General features: G+C 32.7%; 2 protein-coding genes across 11 annotated transcripts in view; one reads left to right on the top strand and one right to left on the bottom strand.

Annotated features, from left to right (window-relative positions):
• Positions 1-5,602, top strand: part of LOC105677033 (transcription factor SPT20 homolog) — a 51,321-nt gene extending 45,719 nt beyond the window's left edge. For 6 of the 9 annotated variants that reach the window (XM_012375335.2, XM_012375336.2, XM_012375334.2 and 3 more), the window contains 14 exons: positions 172-353; positions 481-681; positions 766-925; positions 1,013-1,087; positions 1,203-1,532; positions 1,725-1,887; positions 2,208-2,413; positions 2,605-2,809; positions 3,117-3,451; positions 3,745-3,841; positions 4,122-4,198; positions 4,385-4,568; positions 4,689-4,855; positions 5,065-5,602. In XM_012375335.2, the coding sequence (XP_012230758.1) occupies positions 172-353; positions 481-681; positions 766-925; positions 1,013-1,087; positions 1,203-1,532; positions 1,725-1,887; positions 2,208-2,413; positions 2,605-2,809; positions 3,117-3,451; positions 3,745-3,841; positions 4,122-4,198; positions 4,385-4,568; positions 4,689-4,855; positions 5,065-5,193 (2,511 nt within the window). In that variant the 3' untranslated portion in view covers positions 5,194-5,602. The remainder of the gene's footprint in view (positions 1-171; positions 354-480; positions 682-765; positions 926-1,012; positions 1,088-1,202; positions 1,533-1,724; positions 1,888-2,207; positions 2,414-2,604; positions 2,810-3,116; positions 3,452-3,744; positions 3,842-4,121; positions 4,199-4,384; positions 4,569-4,688; positions 4,856-5,064) is intronic. The other 3 variants (XM_012375340.2, XM_012375338.2, XM_012375339.2) reach the window with 3 other exon arrangements.
• A 311-nt stretch (positions 5,603-5,913) lies between these two features.
• On the bottom strand, positions 5,914-21,376 carry bmm (brummer). 2 transcript variants are annotated; one of them, XM_012375256.2, is made up of 13 exons: positions 20,691-21,376; positions 12,281-12,393; positions 12,016-12,135; positions 11,553-11,741; positions 11,306-11,389; positions 10,863-11,039; positions 10,515-10,690; positions 9,909-10,025; positions 9,389-9,543; positions 9,107-9,179; positions 8,941-9,031; positions 8,655-8,853; positions 5,914-8,541 (listed from the first exon to the last, which is right to left on the bottom strand). In XM_012375256.2, exons 1-13 carry the CDS (start codon positions 20,848-20,850, stop codon positions 8,324-8,326), a joined length of 1,872 nt encoding a protein of 623 aa, XP_012230679.1. In that variant the 5' UTR covers positions 20,851-21,376; the 3' UTR covers positions 5,914-8,323. The 2 variants fall into 2 exon arrangements, with proteins under 2 accessions (XP_012230679.1, XP_012230680.1); XM_012375257.2 differs by lacking the exon at positions 9,909-10,025 and having other exon boundaries at positions 20,691-21,369.
• Between the last annotated feature and the right edge of the window lie 257 nt (positions 21,377-21,633).

Here is a 21,633-nt window from a genome sequence, read left to right as displayed (position 1 = left end):
TTATTCTATACAATGGATATTTATTAAATTCGGACTTCTAATTTGAGCAGCAATTTGAACAATTTTATTTAGCCGACATATATATCTTTTTGCACCGCTTTGCTACGCGCCACATATAATTTGCATGAAGTAAAGATAGATATCACAAAGGACATTGTTTCTTGATATCAGGTCACAGTAAATCGAAAAAGAAAATTGGAACAATTGGCACCCCCGGATGGACAACCGATACACGAATTAATGCAGAAATTGCGTGCGAAAAGAAGGGGATTAGCGACAAGCACTGCCTGCCCACCGCCTTCTTTTACAAACCCCCCTCTGCTTCCACCGTCTTCACCAATCGAAGTCTTAAGGTTATTAAAAGCATTTTCTTTTTTTCGTGTTATTTGCAGTTTACACCTTTCTTTTTACGATTCCTTTACGGTTGTGAGATATCCGTGAAACCTAATCAACGAATAATCAACGAGTGGTTTTTATCAGATACGCGAAAGCATACGAGCGGCCACGAGAAACAAAAGACTGTTCGCCACAAGTTATAGAAGAGTATATATTAGAGCCTGCGGAGAGTCAGGATTACATAAAGCTCTCGATCCTGCAGAGACCCGCTACTTCCGAGTACCTGGGAGAGCTTTTTATAGACAAAAATCCTCGGGATGGAGAGAAAAACGGATCTTCTTGCCGGTGCATATTATTATTAATATAAGCAGTTTCCACTTCCGCAGAGAATAATTATTTGCTAATAATGTGGCACTATTTGTCTTCCAGGTTTACATTAGGCACCAGATCCGTAGCCAATTATTATTATCAGCAGTTTAAAGATATACTCACGGAGAACGGCAGGAAGAATGTGCGAATAAAACATATTGTGCCAGGCCAAGCTCCACGCGTGGCATGTCCATCTGGCATGCAGCGAGCACATCAACAGGTGTGCACTTCTTATCGATGTATATTTAATTGCTATATCTTTCACGTTTTCTTTCTTTTCACGGTTTTTTCCCAACTGTCTCTTTAGGCGCAACAAGCAAAAGCGGCGCAATTTTCAGTTCAACAGCTGCAGCAAGCTCAATCGCAACACGTGACACAACAGGTTTGTAATTTCACTTTGCCGCTTTTCCACAAGTTAGACAAGCGTCTCTTTTGAATGCCGAGAAGTGTATTGATGTTTCATTACGATTTTATAACAGCCGTGTAAAAATTTCCAGCAAGTTCGCGCGTCATTTCAGATTCTGTCACGGGCTCAAGGGCAATTGAACACATTGGCTGGTCAAGTAACCACCGCCTCCACACAAAATAATCTGACGTGCGTTGATCCGGCGAATATGCCGCAGGTTATTCCGCAGAACGACGCTACCGCATTGAGCGTAGGACAATCTCTGGCCAATGGCGGCCCCAACGCGTCGACTTCCGTGCAAATTGATAATTCCGCGATGACAATAACGGACAACACCTATAACGGTTCTGGTATCTTGGTCTTTCAACAGAAGTCGGCTGGCACCATTAATAATGCGGCATCTACCAATGTTCCAGTTTTAGTAAGTTTTTATTCACCTTTTTTTTTTATTTATACATCTCGTAAGAAACGTTAAATTTGAATTCATGTATTAATGCGAAAAGTGCGAATGTATTATCGATAATATCACAATATTGCGTTAATTTCAGAATTGCCGAAGATTTTTATTTTTTACCTGTTTATTTTTTAATTCTTTTTTATTTTAAATTTACAGCAAGCTCAGTTGCAAGCGGGAACGCAGAATTGTATAGGTGAGACGGCTAATCAGAATCAAAATGAGCCGCCGTTCAAGAAACACTCGACTAACCCGGCGATAAATGCTCTTGTCACTTCCCTCATGAATTCCGCGCAGCAGTTCACACAACAACAAGCCGCAGGTTTGCTATCGCTTTGTAAAATTAGTATGATTTAAATATGTATACATGTATTTTGAACTTTTACACGCACAACGTTCTTATAAGAAACTCGAAATTATTCTTTATATAATTAAATAACATCATGAAATTAATATGTAGAATTAAAGATTATACCTATATTTGCATGCAACTGGACAAAGTACTTCTATTCTTGCAGATTGGGCGAACTTTACACTGCGAATTTTATGAAATTAGACAGACGCGCATATTTTCGCATATTTGATCCATGAACATACATTTTCTAGATTTGTAATCGACATTGTGTTCCATGTATTTTGCAGCCAACGCTGCCGCCGCAGCTATGAACAACAATGTGCAAGCTACAAATAAGTCTAACAACGCCGCTATCCTCAATTTGTTAAATAGCACTCCTGCGAATTTAGCTCAGCAGAAAGTTCAACCTCGAAGGATCTCTCTCAATGCTTCCATCCCACCCAGAGTTATTAGTCATGGCAATGTGATTAATGTGCCCAGCACCACAGGCCAAGTATGTCTAATAAATAATTTAATGATTAAGAAATAACTCGTTTTTTTAATTTCCATTGCATTTAATTGTTGCACTAATTTAGCACAATTCGATTCAAACGAATCTCCATTTCGATTACACATTAAATAATATAATATTTAAATAAAATAATTAAATTATTTCAATATTAAATGTCCATTTGATCATTTTAGGTACGATTAAACTTGAACTCCGCTTTAACGGGACAGCTCGGTTGTAAGCAACAACCGATGAAAGCGACTGCTGTAAGACTTGCGCGAGTTCAGGATCCCACGTCTACACTTGGTTTATCAATGCCAGGGCTGTCGGCATTGCTTGCTGGTAAAGTGAACGATATCTGTAGGTTAAAAATATGCGAGAACAGCAAGGAAATATGTTGTAAGCTTTTTTTACACTACTTTTTTTTTACACACTTTTTCGTCTAACATTGAATCCGATTTTTTATTATTTTTTAATTTGATTATTCTATTAAAACTTGAATATTAAATTTATATAAAGGTCACATTTTTATATATAACAAAAAATTTAATATTCAAGAAATCCGAAAAAATTCATAAAATATAATTTGCACGACACTCTACTATTATCCGAGTATAATATTATTTAACATTATCTATTAATCATCTCATCTGCTTTTAGTCAGTAATATAATAGACGTAACATAACAGACGATTTATTTGAACAGGCACGCCGTCGGCGGATAATCCGATACCTGGAATGAACTCGACTTCGTCGCTGCTCGAACGGCTCACCGCTTCTTCCAGTCAGAGCAGCCAGCCAGCTAGTCCGATGACTAGCCCCTCGCCGACTAATGTGAATCTACAAGGCGTAAATCTCACTAGTCTGCCGAATTCAATCAACGGTCTGCAAAATGTTCAGGTCTCGTTCCCGGGCTTATCGCAGCCCATCACAATGTCGTTGAACGTGTCGCCGACCACCGGTGCCACTGTCACTCCCACTGGGGTCATTGTCTCTCTCCCTATATCGTCCGCCACAAATACCTGCACAACAGTCTCGAGTGTTGGTATCAACTCATTCGGATAAACAAATAATTAATTACGTAAACGATGTGAAGTCATTGTATGATATGAATTCTTTCGGCGCAGAGCAATTCGAAATTGAACGCTCTTATTGGATTCACAAAAATGAACTTCTTTTGCTTCTTTTTTTATGTACCTGTGGAAGATATAAATTTTTATCTTGTTCATATAAGTCGACTGTATGCATATTTATTGTATCGAGAAAATTTCTAGGCAAAATAATGCGTGTATGAGTATTCTGTAAGCATCGTTATAATGTTGCGTTATTTTCAGATGGTTCCAGCGACTGTTGTTACGACGACTATAGCCGGCAGTACGCCAACCGTGGTGATTGCCAATCCTGCTAATGCTCATCTGTCTTTACCAATCGGTAAGATGCATTCTGCTATTTGAGTATCTTTTACATTTAAATTTGTCCTTTTATAAATTTTTTGTACTTTGCACAGTTACAAAAAATAGTTTTTAAGCATAATATAAAAATGTTTGATTTTTAGAAATTTTAACCAAAGATTTAAGGCGTGATTGTTTATATATAAAATACGTGTCGACATCTATAAAGTTTCTATGATTTTTTTTCTATTACTGTATGCAAGTTAATAATTAATGTATGCAAGTATCCAAATATTTCATTGTGGTCGCATACGTTTCAGCCCAAATAATACCATCTGGGGTAAAAGGACTATCGCAACAAAATATAAGGAGTAATAATGCAGTAACTCTTGCACAGGTATTAATCTAATAGTTAGAATACTGCAATTTTTTACATATAGCACGACATATATTATAATGTAAAATTAATTGTTAAAAAATAACTTCTAACTTAATTCTTCTAATAATATAATTAATGCAGATACGCTTTGTGCGAGAAATGCGTTTTTGAGAATAGAATAATTTACGTGACATATGTTTTTAGGGAGGACAAGCAATCCAACTCATTGGATCTCAAAGGCCGCGACTTAATCATATGACTCGTCAAGTACAATCGAATCAAGTTAAGTCAGCTGTTTTATCGAACCAGCTGATGACAGTTGCCAAAACAGTAACGGCGAATCAGTTGATATTGTCCGGTAACAAACAAGTATTAACTCCTATAATGGGTAAGTGCTATAATACGAAAACGAATTTCACGGAAATGTATCGTATGGTCGAAAGTTTTATCCCTTACAACTTTACATCATATTCAACAGTGTCATAAATATAAATTTTCTACTTTGCAGCTGCAACGAAACCTGTGCTTATGGCGTCGCAGACGACGCCTTCTTCCCAAGTAGTACCTGTTAACAAACAAACTCTATTGACGAAATCCTTCCACACTAGGGCTTCTACCGGCCAATGCAGCCAGCAGACGCAAAGTCTCGGGGTAGCTACTCTGTCGCCGCAACAAGTATGTATTTATTATTGTATCAATTAAGACATTGGCCGCACAAATGAAATAGTATCTTATCGAATTGCAAAAGGGAAGAGACAAAAAAATAAAATTTTACACACATATTACGTATACACGTTAAGTAAACACGTTAAGTAAACTATAACTGGAGAGGATCGGCGATTCTTTTGAATAGAAGGTAAGAAACATTTGTTCCGTTTTTACAGCTTCAGCAGTTGCAACAATGTTTAGCTACGCAGAATAAAATCACTGTCGCTACGGGAAATTCTCAAACTAGGACTCAAATTGAAGCTCAGAGAAGTTCCACGTCTGCTCCCGGGGAAGATCCCGCCTGAACATGTTCAAATGAATGATAATGTTAAAATGATCATGTTACGTCGAAATAATTGGAGCCCGCCTAGAAGAAATGTAATGAGGCATTTGTCTATTTTATGTTAAGACAAAATCTAAAGTTTTTTTATTTTTTGCATATGGAAATGTAAATGACGAATCATGTTTTTTGAATAGTGTAATGATAACGAGATTTTATTTGCGAATGATTCACATCTGTACGATGGCAAAGAGAATGTAAAAAATATTTTATCAGGTCAGTATCGTAATATTTCATTATGCCCATGTGCAATAAAATGATTCCTGTTCAACTGAATTTTCGCCTTAAAATGTCACTTTAAGGAAGGTTTCAATTATTGTACATATAACTTATATATACGATACGATTTGTTTTATATTAAAAAATGCAATAAATATTCCAGTTTTTATTGATCCTTATCCTTTTCGTACCGCAAATTCGAATTTCATAATTTATCATAAGTTTATCAATTTATCTTCAATTTATCTTCAATATCTTCAATTTGAGTTGCAGGTTTGATAAAAGCTTATCACATATTTTCTTGATAACTTCAATCATTTTTCGAAATGACAATACATTAATCATAAAACCACATTTTTATTTTAGTAGAAATTCAATACATATTTTATATTAAAAATAAAGAAATAATACTTACCAATTATTAACTTTCGTTCAATTTTATTGAAGGAAAATTAACAAAATAGAATTCAAAATATATATTAAAATTTATTATCTTTTTACAAATTTTTTTCAGAAGTTTGTATTATATATTAGCTTTGATTAACATCGATTTACATTTGTACATTTTGATATGTGCGTCCGCCTAACTTATTTGTAATACATTAACATTAATGAACAAAGAAGCACACATTTAAATATATATCACAAAATACAATTTTTCAGTATTCTAACAAGTTACATACCAGTATAAATGTTAGTTATAAAAGAATGTTGAAGAATTATGCGACAAAAATACAGAATGCGTAAAACTAAACAATTTATTAAAACATACAAATTGTTTTTTAAATATCGATGACAAATCGTTCATATAAGCATAAATTGAAAATCTTACCAAACATAAAATCCTATTTTTATATCAACATTTAAAAAATACAAAAATGAATATTTTGAAAAAAAATACGCGACAAGAATGTTTACAAAAGTACTTGCCAAAAAGATGACATTCTGTTTCTTGTTAAAAAAATAAGCGTTCTCTCATGTTTCCTTCACAAAGCTAAAATTGATATATAATGAAGTATTTCTTAAATACCAATTTATTCCTACTAGTCAAAGTGTTTTTTTTTATATTTGTATGACAATTATATTTTTTATATTATAAATATAAAAATAAAATTAACAAAAAAGAAATAATTACCACATAAGATTATTTCTTTAATTATTTCTAATTAATTATTTCTTTTTTGTTAATTTTATTTTTATATTTATAATATAAAAAATATAATTGTCATACAAATATAAAAAAAAACACTGACTAGTAGGAATAAATTGGTATTTAAGAAATACTTCATTATATATCAATTTTAGCTTTACATTATGAAAAAGCCAATTTGTTTTAAATCATTAACAATATTTCTTCAAGTAGATCATTTATAAATTGACAAAAAAGGGACTGCTCATTTAATCAAATAAAATATTTAGTCCATAAATCAGAATTTTATTTCATAAATCTTTTACCTATAAACAACATTACATCTCATATTGTATTTCTATCCTTTTTTTCTTATTCTTTGTATAAAATTATTTCAAAAAAGAGAAATAAAAGGTAAATACTTGTTTATCCATTTTGCATTTTTGATATTCTGAGATATATATATATATATATATATATATACATAACGGAATGCTTAGCTGTTAGTAATTAATTACAAAATATTTTTAAATATGTATATGATAATTCGATAGTATAAAGATTATTATTAAACTTTACAAACTGGTCATGATCAAGAGTTGCTAATAAATCATATTCACATAAAAAATAAAATATTTAAAAAAATCTATACAATCTTTACCACTGTTTTTATTTATCTCTTTTTTTATATTTCTTCTACTAAATTTATAATAAAAAAGAATATTGTTGCAGAATGCAACAGAAAAGAAAAGAATTGTTGTTCAGAATAAAAAGATTATTATTACAAAGATTATGTCATAGATTTTACAGAGTATGCTAAAAGTTGCTGCCAAATTTTAGAAGCATATAATAAAGAAAATAGAATATAAAAAGAGAAAGGAAAAAATTAACATTCTACAAGCCATACATTTAAATACGCATATTTCTTAAAAAAAAGTAAGCATTGAAATTAATATTAAATGTAAATTGTACACATATCTTACAGCTCGGAAAAATATAATTTCGAAGCACAAGTTTACCAAGTGTTCATTCAATACATTTCAAAATTTACGAACAATTTTTACACATTCTAGTTCGCGTATCACCAGTTACCTTTAGCTGTAATCAATTGTAAAAACTTTTCGGAGATTTTTTAAAATCAAGGATTAATAATTATTAAAAAATTATTAATTTTGAAACAATCAATTATGTATTTATCAAATTTACTTGAAATTCACTGAATTATATGATTTTGTCATGTATTTTCCGTTTTAAAACATAATTTGTCTCGATTGTTTGTATTTTCAATTGTTAATTATTAAAAAATTATTTAACTCGACATTGTTTGGAAGGAAAATTATCTCTACTAAAGTCTCCAGCTAAAAAATATGGTGTTCTGTGCGCTTTTTAATCATCAATGCATCAGTCTCTTTATGTGAGATTTGTAGACTCACGCATGCGTTTATATTAACATTAAATTTCCAAATCCAAGTTAGTAAACTTGGATTAAGATAGAATACTGTATATATATATCGTACTACAGACACTTAAATGCAAGTGATATTGGCACATGTTCAATAGTATAACGATATTAATCTACTTCCGTTATATTTTTTGCATGCTCATTTATAATGGAAGTAGTCGATCGAAGTTTTAAATATCTCACCCTGTTTAATCCGCTAAATAAATAGCGCGCGTATGTTCTCGCAATAAAATACCTATAAACCTATACTAATTGTTCTACGTGATAACAATAATAGGCTACTAGTTATTTTTGCAACAAGCTTGTGGACGGTTGATCTACTTCCGGCCGACTATCTGGAGACTTAGGTACCTCTGTTTGCTCGGTATTCTTTTCTACCTCCCATTCACTTTCTGGATCGGAAAAGATATTTCCACTGTTTAGCACTTCATCATCTAATGATATATCCGATAAATTCTCCGTGCTTTTTTCATTCTCTTCAGTGAAAAGAGACTCTGTAATCACTACGACAAATATCGCGCGTTATACATATTTTCTACAATTTTATATGCAATTATTGAATGCTTTGAAATATTGATTGCAAATCAGGTCTTAAAGAAAATGCGAATTAACTTACTATCGTTAAATGTACGTTGAGATAACCATGTACGCTCATCCCAATCATCAAATTGGAGTTGTTTATTGGTGTCGACTTCGTCCATGGACAACATCGTGTGCGATTCCGAATCAGTTACATCGAAGATCTCTGTCACTTGCACTTTGTTGTTATCATCCATATAATAATATGCTATTATAGCCTCTTGTTCTGAAGTTACCTTAAAAAGAGATTATGAGATTTAATATCGTATCGAGATATAATTTCAATCATATTTTGAATATTTTATTGTTTTTATATTACTTACTTGGAGAATATTGTCAAAGGTGTCGTCCACTGATGTAAGATCATCCATATTTATCACGCAATTCGATCTTGAATCTAGCCATGATTGTGTACTAAAATGACGTAACAGTGATATCAGTTTGGATAATAAATATACAATTATAAATTAACAGCAATTAATTACTTACTCGTATTGGACAGTTAAATTCACGTTCTTCTGTTTTCTATATACAGAATCTGTCTCTTCCACATCGTACATATCTACAAAAAAGTTTATGAATTAGGAGATTATTCACAGAGTCCGCATATACATAATGTATGTGCATAATGATGCATAATAAATTAATTCATTCGCACTTTAAAATATTATTCATATATTCATATATTCATAATATATTCACAAATATTTATTATACGTTAAATTTAATCATTGAAAAACAATACGTATTAAAAATCGATGGTTTACTCACTTGGACCATATTCCATGATGTTCAGCCGACACTTAACAGTTTGAGACAGCGGCACATAGACAGTGATTTTCGGGAACATTATACTCAACTGTTCTAAGAAAAATTTACTTAATTCCACTAAATTATTTCTTAGCTTCGGAACACTCATAATAAGCCTGAAATTGAAACAAATATATGTTTTTCATTAATTGTAAAAAAAATTATCATAAAATATTAATTATTACAGAGGTATCTATCTCTGTGTGAACACATAAATCTTCATGTATATGTACTCTTGAATTTTTATCTATATATTACGAATAATTCTGCATTTTTTCGCATCCCTGTTTGCAAAGTGTAAAATAATAATTGAAAAACTACAATATTTTTATGAACAGCAAAGAATTCAACAGCAATTGCATCAGAATACATTTACAATCAAAAATAAAGCAAAAGGCAATAAATCTTTCGATAATTTCGTAGATGCACATTAGTGTATCACGAAATAAAGAATGAGAAAGCCTGGGATTCTCATGCTTACCAGGAACGTGTTAAATGCTTATTGCAAGTAAGCGCCTGTGTGTGTTGAGGGGTACGCAGAACATTTCCGACTACTTTGTATTCCAAGTTGCGAGTTTCTATGTTGTTACCAATGAGACTACCAATGACATGCATGATGTTAAAGACGATATCACAAGCAATAATCATAAGGAATAATTGAGTCGTGACGTTAAATGAATTAGTGACCGTTTGTGCAATTTACAGTGCAATTCACAGTGCAATAAAAAATAGTAAACATACTTTATCTGTTCCATTTATTAGTAAAAAAGATTCCTTCACCAAAGTATGTATATTTATAACATGCAACATCTCCAAATAATAATCAAGTATTAAATATTAGATTAGATCTGCGTAATTTGTTGGAAATTTTTAATAAGCACAAAGTGATAAATTTTTTTAGATGCTAAGAAAGAGCTATCTTAGACCTTCTAAATAAAGAAAAAAAATAGTTTAGCACTTAATTATATTGGTTTTCTACCAGAAATTGTGTTAGAATCTGTTAGTTTATATCAGCCAACAATGTTAATATTGATTTCTATATGTATAAATTTATAAAAGTAAACTATTCGTGTAACGTGTTACTTACTTTGTAAGAGTAGCATACATCACATCTGCCGGTAGCGTACAAGGCAAAGTCAACAGCGATAGCAGTTTCATACTACGATGCTTAAACAACCAATTAACTAGTCCTTTGTTGGCGGAATCTATGGCATCTTGAAATATTGTCATAACGGTTTCAGGCAAATTAGCTACCAATGCTTCCTAAAAATCATACATCACAGGCTTGCATATATAAAAATGGCATATTAAAAATGAAAATAACTCAGTGATTTATAAATCAATTGACAGAAGTAAACTTAAATTAAATTTTGATGCAAATAATAAGGAATGAATAATAATATTATCGAAAATACTGTTATATTGTGAACCTTACTTGTCTGTGCATTTTACACTCGATACATTCCGGATCGTATTCCATGCTATCGTCGATTGTTTCCTGTATTACGAAGGTTGACTGTACTGCGAGGCACCTTGTGCAATTCAATAGATTGTTACGATGCAAAAATCTTAACGCATCGTCGAATCCTTGCTTGCACATATTCGAGAGAATCTGCAATTCAAAAGAATGCATAAAATTATACGTATTGTGATTTAAGACATTGCATAAGCAAAAGTAAAGTGCTTTTCTGTTGTTGTATTTTTATGTAAATTGAAATGTATGTATATTAGAAATTTAATTTATGTTATTGCTTATATTTTTCTATACATTAAAATTACAGCTAAAACTCTCCTACGTCAACACATCTAAGAGTACTGTTTATTGCTATTTTATTATCATGCCAATGCGTAATGATTCATATTCAGTCATATACATACCTCGGGATTAGGTGGGAAAAGTATCTTCGTGAACCTATATATGTTTTGTCTAGAAACTTCTATGCTTGTATTGGCAAGATTGATCTGCAAATTATATATGCACAAATGATGTAAACACGCGATAATTTAAATTGCTGAGTTAATCAAACAAACGCGCGCTCGTTAATGTAATTGCACGCATCGTCGGAGATATTTCAGCTTCATGAGCAAAGAAATTAGTTTACTGATACGCGCGAGTAATACGTACGTGAAAAAGTTGAGACGAGATATCCCTCGGGCAAATATCGCTCTCTCCGCAGAACGGACTAATGGTAACGGTATTTTCATCGAGCATAGGAAGATTGTCGCTGAAACCACCATCCATGTATCTAATGCCATGAAATCGCGGTGGCAGTAAACCGGAAAAAAATGGCACGAACGAAGTGGCCATTAGAGCCTGCATAAAAGCGAAAATATTAGCATAAAGTGGTAGAGATTTTTAGTCAAATATTCCATTGCAAAGAATTATTAGAATTTAAATATGAAAAATAATTTTTAATAATTATCTGTAATAAAATTTTCTTCAAATAACAAATATAATAAATGTCTCTAATATTTTGTTTAAATCTAAATATAACAAATCTGTTGCATCAAAATATCTTAATATCGAACTTGAAGCACAACAATGCGAAGCACACAGTTGCAAATGATACGCAGTCGAATCGACTCACTTGCAGTAGGTCTTCTTTTGAATTGAATTGTGAAACGATCACATTCTTCCCATCATACACTCTGGTCAGAGAGATGTGTAATTTGCCATTTACACGGATATGAGCATCGTCTGGTAAAAACTGAAATAGAAAGCAATCCTATTTAGCGCTTAAAAAACAATTAATAAGCGTTCTGGTGTCAGTCAAGTTTCAAGAAGTCCATTTTGCAAATCAAACTTTTATTTAAAATATTAGCATTCGTTTTGTTTTTCTTGCTTTGCTTTACCTTTTGCAAACCTTCGAGCAATATGCTTTGTATATTGCAGGATGGACTAAACGGTCCGAGCGCATATTGTCGTGCTTCGCGTACCACGCGCATTACATTGCTCGTTATTTCTCCTGCAACAAGAAAAACACCGACCGGTCATGAATCAGAGCAAAGTTGACCAAGATTGATAGGACATTTGCGAGTCATCGATACATCCGTGGCAACAGATCCATTCAGGCACTAGTGTTAGTCGTAAACAAAGAGGAACAAGTATCACTTATCGAATAAAGTGAGGCCGTTCTTTTATAGCTCTCAGATACGAGCGAAAATACATACGCCACAATGCAATCAATTCATGTCATAGCAAAAAAAATTTTTGCAATTTTTATATGAATAAATTATGTTTGTCCAAGTAGGAATTGGATGTATGATATATTATTTAACTATTAACTAAATATTTTAAATATGATCTCATATTAAGAGAGCGCAATACTTAAAACGCACTTGTAATTTCTCTTGAAATTGAAGAAGATAATAAGTGAATCACTGCACAATTATTCACGAGATTGATAAGATATTCACGAGATATCTCGATGACATTGTTTGTCGATAAAACGTCAAATCGATCAATCACTTTGAAAGAACAAACAGTATTAAAATCGAATCGTTATATCGAAGCGTGGAATTATGACAAAAAAGCATTTGAATTTTAATTATTTGTCGCTTTTCCAACTTTATTTGTTTATTAATCTTTTCAAACAAAGATGCTTTTTAATAATATATTATCATTTAAATATTTCAATGTACATTAATAATCGAAAAATCATAGTTTCCAGAATTAATATATAATTCTTAAATAGAACTCGCACATTTCTAAGTAGATGCTACTGCGACATCAATATCAAAACATAACGTCATAAGATATTCAAGGTGCAATACATAAAAAATGCTATGTCTAAATCAATATAACGTCAATAACATATCGTCAACAGAGATATCCATGATAGATCGATAAATAAACGCAAACACGCAAATCTATTGAATTTATCAACTACGTAAACGCTATCACTTTTTTTTGACATTTGCTCCCCGCAAACTTAGAAACAGTCCCGACGACGTCAAAGAAAGAAAAAATGATAGAAAAAAAAAAGAAATTATCGCGCGTGTACTGTCTTCCGATCGACCACGCCACGTATCTTGGCACAATATTGTTTCGTAATCTTAATACTTTCGAAGAATTCTATTCTGCAGAAAAGGTCACAGATTGACGTAACGAGTGGTCCATACAGCGGCGTTTGATTAAGGAAAGAATTTTTTGCAATTTTTTAACTACTTCTCTCTCTCTCAGAAACCTCATGAAACACGATAATACGACAGAAATAAAATATAACATTTAGAACAACAAGTTTCAATATCGTCGTTTCACAGGAAGATACAAAAATATTAAGAATAATCCCAATGTAAGAGAAAAATAAAATATAAAAAGAAGCATTCAAAGTAACACAGGCAGAAAGATAAAATGTAACAAAAATTTTCCTGATCTAAGAAATAGCAAAGATAATTTCCTTCAATCTCTCGTTATTACTATTTTTCCGCGTGTGTTCACGCGTATTGAATATTTTCAAGCGTGCTTAAATTGGAATTACAAAGTTTAATCGCATTGATAGGATTGCGTTGAATATTTTTCAGATAAACCTTCATGCAAATCCAACTTCCGTCCGCGTATACACCACTGCTACGTACGTCACAAATCTTGTCGATAAGCATACATATGCGTAATGTTTACATTCATAATAACGTGCTTGATCTTGACGTGTCAAAAAAGACGAAGAGCCCAGAAATGATACATATGCGATTATTTTGGATTTATTAATCTGCGGACGGCGATCCGCCAGGAAATCGCTGCGAATGCAAGAGAGAGAGAGAGAAAAAAACTCATCAGGGGTTATCAGATGATATGCAAACGTTAGCGAATCGCTCGGAGCGCGTGTATAAGTCAGCATATCGTCAGCTTGGTCGATAGAAACAGCATCGCTTTGTTCGCGGTATCTCACGCCCGCAGATACGAAGGAAGCTGACATCACGTGCCGGATCCGCGGCTTGCGTTCTACGCCGCGCAATTATTACGCGGTGGAAAGATCAAGGAGCAACGTGGATACGCGCTTCTTCGTCGACATTGACGAATTTCTCTTTCCGCAAGTTTTCGCAGGTTTTCGCAAGTTCTCTGCAAATTCTAAATTACAATAAATGATATACCGTACATCTCGTTTTGTGTAAACATTATTTCGAAAACTATAAAAGAGAACGATATGTAAAGCGTATTCGCGAAGCTCAAGTAATTTTGCAAAGCTATAAATGTTTTAATATTTAAAGTATCTGAAATTATTCCATTCTATTAAATATTCGAACAATATTCAAATTTCGAATTTATGTATCAAATGCAAAAAGTATTATTACTCAAAAAAGTAAGAGTAAACGTTTGATTATAGAGGTAATGTTAGCGATAGCTTGCTAATGACTGAATGTATCAACGCTTATGTATACGCTGATGCTGACGTATAAAATAACGGAATAATGATTAGGGAGCAAATGTCAAACGATAATTAATGTATTGCGTAATTGACAAAAACTGCAAGCAATGATTTCTTCGACAAAGACACGTATTGATGAACTATTGAGTTGGTAGGAATTATTATGCAATTGGATTGAATGATAAATGAAGATGATGGGATACAATCATGCATTAAAGCCAATGCACTCGATCTATGAACACATTCTTCATCGACCGGCGACTGTTATTTCATACCGGAAAATCATTTCGTGCTAGCCTTTTATTATATTTAAATTACAGCCAGAATTGATTGAACTATCTAGGACTTTAATTTGTAAAGCTCATTGTTTATTTAGAACTTTGTCTAAATGCTCCGCGACTTGTAAAACTCCAAGTCTTTTTCAAAGTTTAACGAAGTAAACCAAGAAATAAATACTCGAGAAAACATCAATAAATTTATAATCTAAACTTGTTTAATCTTTTAGTCATTATTCAAGAATAAAATAATTTATTTTTAGAAAACATCGTAATATAATTCAGAAAAACAAAATAAAAAATATTTTTTATCGATAAATAAATTAAAATGCGAATTCTTCGTGATCTTATTCGAACAAAGTGCATCGATAAATGCTGATTCAATCTTTACAAATGTGTAAAAGAATGGTTTCGAAATTAAACACGTTTACAATCCGTTCTTAATCCCTGGCAAAGATTATCTTTCGTCAAGATACGAAATTTAATTACTTTGCAAAGATACGAAAGATATCAAATGCACATGCGGACTTCGTCACCGCATTAACAATGGCACCTGATATTTGCATATCATAATCATATCGAGTCGATCGAATTGCACGGAAAAGATACTGACTTTTAGACTTTACTCTTTCAATAAACATTGTTTAGATAGATTAATAGCCGCGACTTTCACATTGCTGATATCTATGCATCATCGATATTTGAAAAAAAGATAATTGTGTGAAGAAATTATCTGGTTTTCGATGGAGTCATATCTCAATATATAATTGCGATGCAAGAAGAAATGATTAATGCTGTTTCTTAGACTCTTGCTGAGCTATGCAAAAAACATTAAACTCTAAATTTACTGATTTTACACTTAATGCGGAATGCATTATTTTATTGTTAATTTAATTATGAACTCACGCATGCATCTGTAAATCAGTGTACTATAGATAGCTTGCTGATTTTGCGATATATAATATATCTGGATACGCAGATTTGGACATTCGTTAAGCATTCTTCATTCATAAGAATTACTAAACTTATATATTAAATTAGCAAATATTTGTTGAAAAAAATAATAAAAAAATATTTATCACTGTTATTTTATTCTATCTTTCTCATTTATCGTGTCACTATAGTTTCACGTGCGTGAAAACAGAAACGCGCTTACGAAGCATTTTACCCATTTTTGCACTGTCGACATTGACCGACTTTAATTCCGCATCAATTCACAGAGCATTGAAAAGATATACGAAACATCTCGGACATTTTCTCCCAATACACACGTGTCGTTGTTTTGCGCAACGCGATAAAATCGATTAATGTGTGATTAATGTTCTTGCTTCCGCATTTGCTTTATTTGATAATTTATCAATCTTGTGCAAGAGATTATTCTTCTCCATAATCGAGCAAATACACGTCGCGCGACTTCATCTACAAATAACTTCTTTTATTATCAAAAGCAAACTGCCGGGTCGCATGATGCGATAGGAATCATCAATGATCAACCATTAATTTTCAGAATATTTTTATTGCATCATAAAGATAAGCTTCAAGTGTAAATAAATTTTGGAAAGATAAAAAAGAACAAACCATCGACTTATCGCTAAAATGAAATCTTTGGCATATCTACACTTGTGCGGGATTTCCACGCACAATGTATCTCGTGTTGTACATCTCATCTGATCAGTATTTAGATCGACTGATTTATCAAATTGATGTTTGATAAAATGCGAATATTTCCTCCTTAGAGATATACATATAAGTGCCATTTAAGCCATCGCAGCATCGTTCAAAGAGAACCAACGCACTATTATCGATAATATTATTTTCGGTTGCGACACACGCGATGAAGTGTCACAGGCCTATTATCATACGTAACAAATATTTCTCATAACAAACGTGTAGTCGTAACCTAGTTCCACTGGCACCAATGTATATATCTAGGCGGAAGAGCTGGCGAGAGATAGCGTTCATTTCGCCAGTGACTAGCCTCCGATTCGTGCCGCCTGACCATGATTTTGATCCACTCTTGGAGATGGGAAAACATGTTTGTCGTATAGCGAGTGGCTCGTTACACAAGACGCGTGTTTACATATATACATATTATATATATATATATATATATATGTGTATATATACATATATATATTAAACGATCTAGGCTGCGGTGACCTTGTTTATCCGCAGTAACCGGAAACGCATGAATAATATATGTGTACACGAAGGCAACATCTGACGACGAAGAAATTAATGAATTGAATTATATGAAGCTTTTAATTGCCATGACCCATGAATTAATATGCTATCTAATTTCTACTTTTTATCACTTATGACTTGTGAGTGATTAAAAACATTTCAAAGTGGATAAAACTCTTATTTGATATTTATTTTCTATGTATCTTAATATGTATCTTTAGATTGGTCGAATCTTTATAATGGCATATATAAATAGTCTGATAAAATAAATTAGAGATATTATATAAGAGATTAATAGGATTGATATTTTTTTCATTAATGTATATTTATACTGATAAATGCGTTAATTAAACATTGATCTTTTCAAACCCGTTATATACATTTTTATTAATCGCGGTAAAAACCCAAATTGTAGGAGTGTTGTACAAAAAACAATCTAGACAGGTTTTTACTAGTTTTTTTATAAATCAAAAGTCAAGTTAACGATAAACAAATAAATCACTATTACTGAATAAAAAACAGGAATAAAATTGCTTTTTTTAATATATGTATATATTTATATATACCAAAGTCTGCTTGTTAATTCTAAAGTGCATAAGTATTTGTCATCCTGGCAATGTTCATCTCGCATAATTAAAGTGTCGGCTACGTTTGTTCTGGTATAACATCTGGTCTCTGTAACTCTATTTATGCAAGACGGCAAGGTGCGGCAATACTCGAACTCGCTATTATAATCGTATCAAAAGTGACTCATTAGCTCGCTGGATTATGTCAAATGTTAAAATAAGTGTCATACTTATGCAAAAATTGGCTTTCCAATAATTTCAATAAATCGTATCGATCAATATTTCGATATCTTGCCAATATTATCTGCTTTTCAAATATAAATAGAATTTTTTAAGTATGAAAATAAGTATATATAAAATAAATCAAGAACAATATATTAAAAATAATTAAAAATAAACGTTTGCAAACATTAATTAAATAATATTATGAAAGAGAATATAGAAGTTTATTTTATTTCAGTTTATTTCAAAATTTATTTTCACTTTAAATCTATATTATGTATAGATTCAACTAAAAGGTTTAATTTTATAATTTAAATCTCAATTTTAAATATAAAAATATCACGAAATCCAGAACAATAAAAGTTAGATAACATCAACGAGCTTGCTGTTACGTTGCATTCGTGGATTCTATACACATGACGCACAACAGCGTGCGAGATATGAGATCACAAGGGTACGAGTGTTTATCCGGTCGTGATAAAGAAAAGACAACACGTTTAACTTCGCGGGGAAAACAAAACACTCGTGTGATAAATCTCCGTTATGGCATTCGGCTATGGCTCTAAGCATGACCTATTTATGAGATTTGCGTAGAGTGACGAAGTTTATGCATGCTCCGCATAAATTATTTCAGGAGAAGGAGAGCGTATCAGAAGATAAGTGCACCGATCGAATTTCTAAAAACGCCTTACACTTACGCGGAATTGCGGAGATTATCGCAATGTCCATATTTATAACTGTATACATTTATCGACAAGATACACAAAATATATAAAATGCCTCATCCATTGTTACGGAGATAAGCAAATGCTTAAGAAACGCAATAAGTGTTTACTTATCTTTATAAGCTACAGATATCTTACTTTAGATAAAAATTCTTATGGAAAGATCTGTTATCGAGATTCACAGTTTTTGGATTCACATGTTATTTAAATAAAATAAAAATCTTTCCACAAATTAAGATTTGCCAAATGAGCGATAAAAAGAAAATTTTTTCGATCAATTTCAAGTGAATGTTACAATAATATTTTCTTTTCTTAATTATGTGTTTTGCTTATCTCTTTCTGTACACATTTGATTTCTTTGCAAACGATAACGTACGATATCACACCTGCAATAAACGAGCCCACAATCTTAATTGTTATTCTACAAAACGACCACCCGGTCATTTAACAGAATTAATATGTAATGCGGCGTGCAATCGGTGAGTGACAGATATGAGAAAGGGTAACGCATTACAAATTTGCGCGTCGCGCGCTAATTAGTTGCTCTCATTATCGCGGCAAATTATTGTTACGCGACGCGCGGTAAATTATTGGCGGAATAATAAATCCATCCATCCATTTCACTGACGCTCTCATTGTGCAACGACATGTAATTTTATTTCACCCCAACATAACTGCATTGTTTAGATAATCGCGAAGCTGTTAAACATTAATGCTTAAATGTAACAAATTTATCAAATAACTATTTGATTTGAAATTCCCCAATAATAGAACTCTTACAATCATTTCCAAATCTAGAAATTTTAGAAAAAAATAATTCAAAGTTTCAGACAAAAGAGTAAAAGTTTAGATATTAAACTAAAGTATTACTATTATGTACGCTTTGTCGAAAAAAATAATAGCTACAGCATCCTGCAAAAATTTCTATGGAAGTTTCCATAAAATGTGAAATAATAAGGAACAAGAGAAAGAAAATCCAGATAACACACAAATTTTAAAGCTACCTGAAAGATATCTAAAAACCTTGGCCGTAAGAGGGGCTCTCCAAAGTCGTTAACTATTGTTATCTAAAAGCCATCTGAAAGACGTCTTTGTGCTTATTGTGAAAGAGGTATTCGTAAAAAGAGAAAGAAAGAAGAAAAGATCCAAATTATTGAAAAATTTACGATACCCAAAAATAGAGAATGTACTAAAGAACGTATTCAATATATTATATTTTTCTAAAAAAAATAATAAAATAAATAAAACTTTTTTATTTGTGTAAAATATGAAACGTGGCACAACATGTCATTAAGAATTTGAGTGTTGAATTTCATTATTTTTAAATGAATTTTATCTACAAAAATAAGTCAATCTACAAAAATATCTACAAAAATAAGTCAATAAACCTAAAAAGTTTAACCTTAAAGTTTATGAGAATAAAGGAGAATGTCATATAACATGTGTGATACATTATTCGTCGTGAACCCCTCGTGAGTTAAAAATAAGATATCGATGAATGATTACGAGAGTAATGTACGATAAAATTGATTGCATATTTTTTTGTAATTATAAATATTTCTCTATCATAAAAGATATGATAAAAAAGAAGAGAAAGAAATGGTGCTGAATAAAGAATTAGTACACAATCCGTCTACTTTACTTTACACACGAATTTTATTTATCCAACGTGACTCTTTTAACTCTTTGTGATTCAAATTAATTGCGAACGATAAGCCAATGTTAAATCTCGTCTTAATTTTATATGTAAATTTAAAACCTATTTTTATTACCTACATTCTAGAAAATTTTATGCAGATTAGAAGAGCATAGTTTATCAATTCTAATCATGCGTTGCTTCAACTATGCAAAATTGTCGTAAAGCATTATAGAAAAAAGACATTTTTACGTAACCAAATTGGAAAAAGTTTAAAGAGTTCACTCACCGAGGGGCAAGTCGCAGAGCAAGCAGCATGCGGCGATAGCACCCGCGGACGCGCCACTTATCTTGTTCAACAGCAAATGTGGCGCGTACTTTTTGAAGCAAACCGCCACGCCGACGTGGTAGATGCCAAGGAAGCCGCAGCCGGCGAATGAGAGATTCATATCGCCGAATCGTTTAATACTCCTTGATCTACCTCTTCGTCTTCTTCGCGTGATGAATTTGCCTCTCGTTCCGCTGTCTATCCTTTTCTTCTATGCCTTCGTAGACACCGATGCTTTCGAAAATCCCGGCTCGTATTACTTTCGAAGAATGATATCGTTTACACGTGTTCTGTTATGTCACGCGATACTACGTTCCACAAACGAAAATTACTTAAATGCGAGCGGAGACGTGCGCACCGCGTTTAAGAAACTTGTGATTACCGCAAGATTAATCCGTCACTTCCGCGTGCCTCTGCTTGAGAAAAACGTACGAATCGAAGCGTATACGCAGTCTTCGTAAAGTGTCTTTGATCTCTGATCGTTGCACTTGACACGTACGGATTGTTACTTACTCGATACAAGCGGAGCGATACATGTGCTATGAGAGTCGAGCGTGTTCTGTTGGCGCGCAAGCAACAGCTGTTCCTCACCCGATTAAATCCCAAACGCACATAACACGTGAGACAAAGAGCAGCGACGAGATAACGGTGGGAAAAAGGACACATAGCGGCGGTTGCGATTGTGTTCAGTGACGTAATAATCATCTGTGACGTTTCGCCAAGGGATTGGTACGCTTCGGGTGGTGTGGTCGCCGCCCCTTCCTTTATTCTTCTACATATGTGGTTGTGCACGGTATATATTTCAATGGTTGTGCATGACGCGCATGTGTCATGTTCGTGCATGTTCGTGCATGTTCGTGCATGTGTCATGTTCGTGCATGTTCGTGCATGTGTCATGTTCGTG

Source organism: Linepithema humile, chromosome 6, assembly GCF_040581485.1.
Source record: "Linepithema humile isolate Giens D197 chromosome 6, Lhum_UNIL_v1.0, whole genome shotgun sequence".
NCBI lineage: Eukaryota > Metazoa > Arthropoda > Insecta > Hymenoptera > Formicidae > Linepithema > Linepithema humile.
The sequence above is the reverse complement of the archived record's forward strand: the minus strand, read 5'-3'. Positions and strand labels throughout refer to the sequence as shown.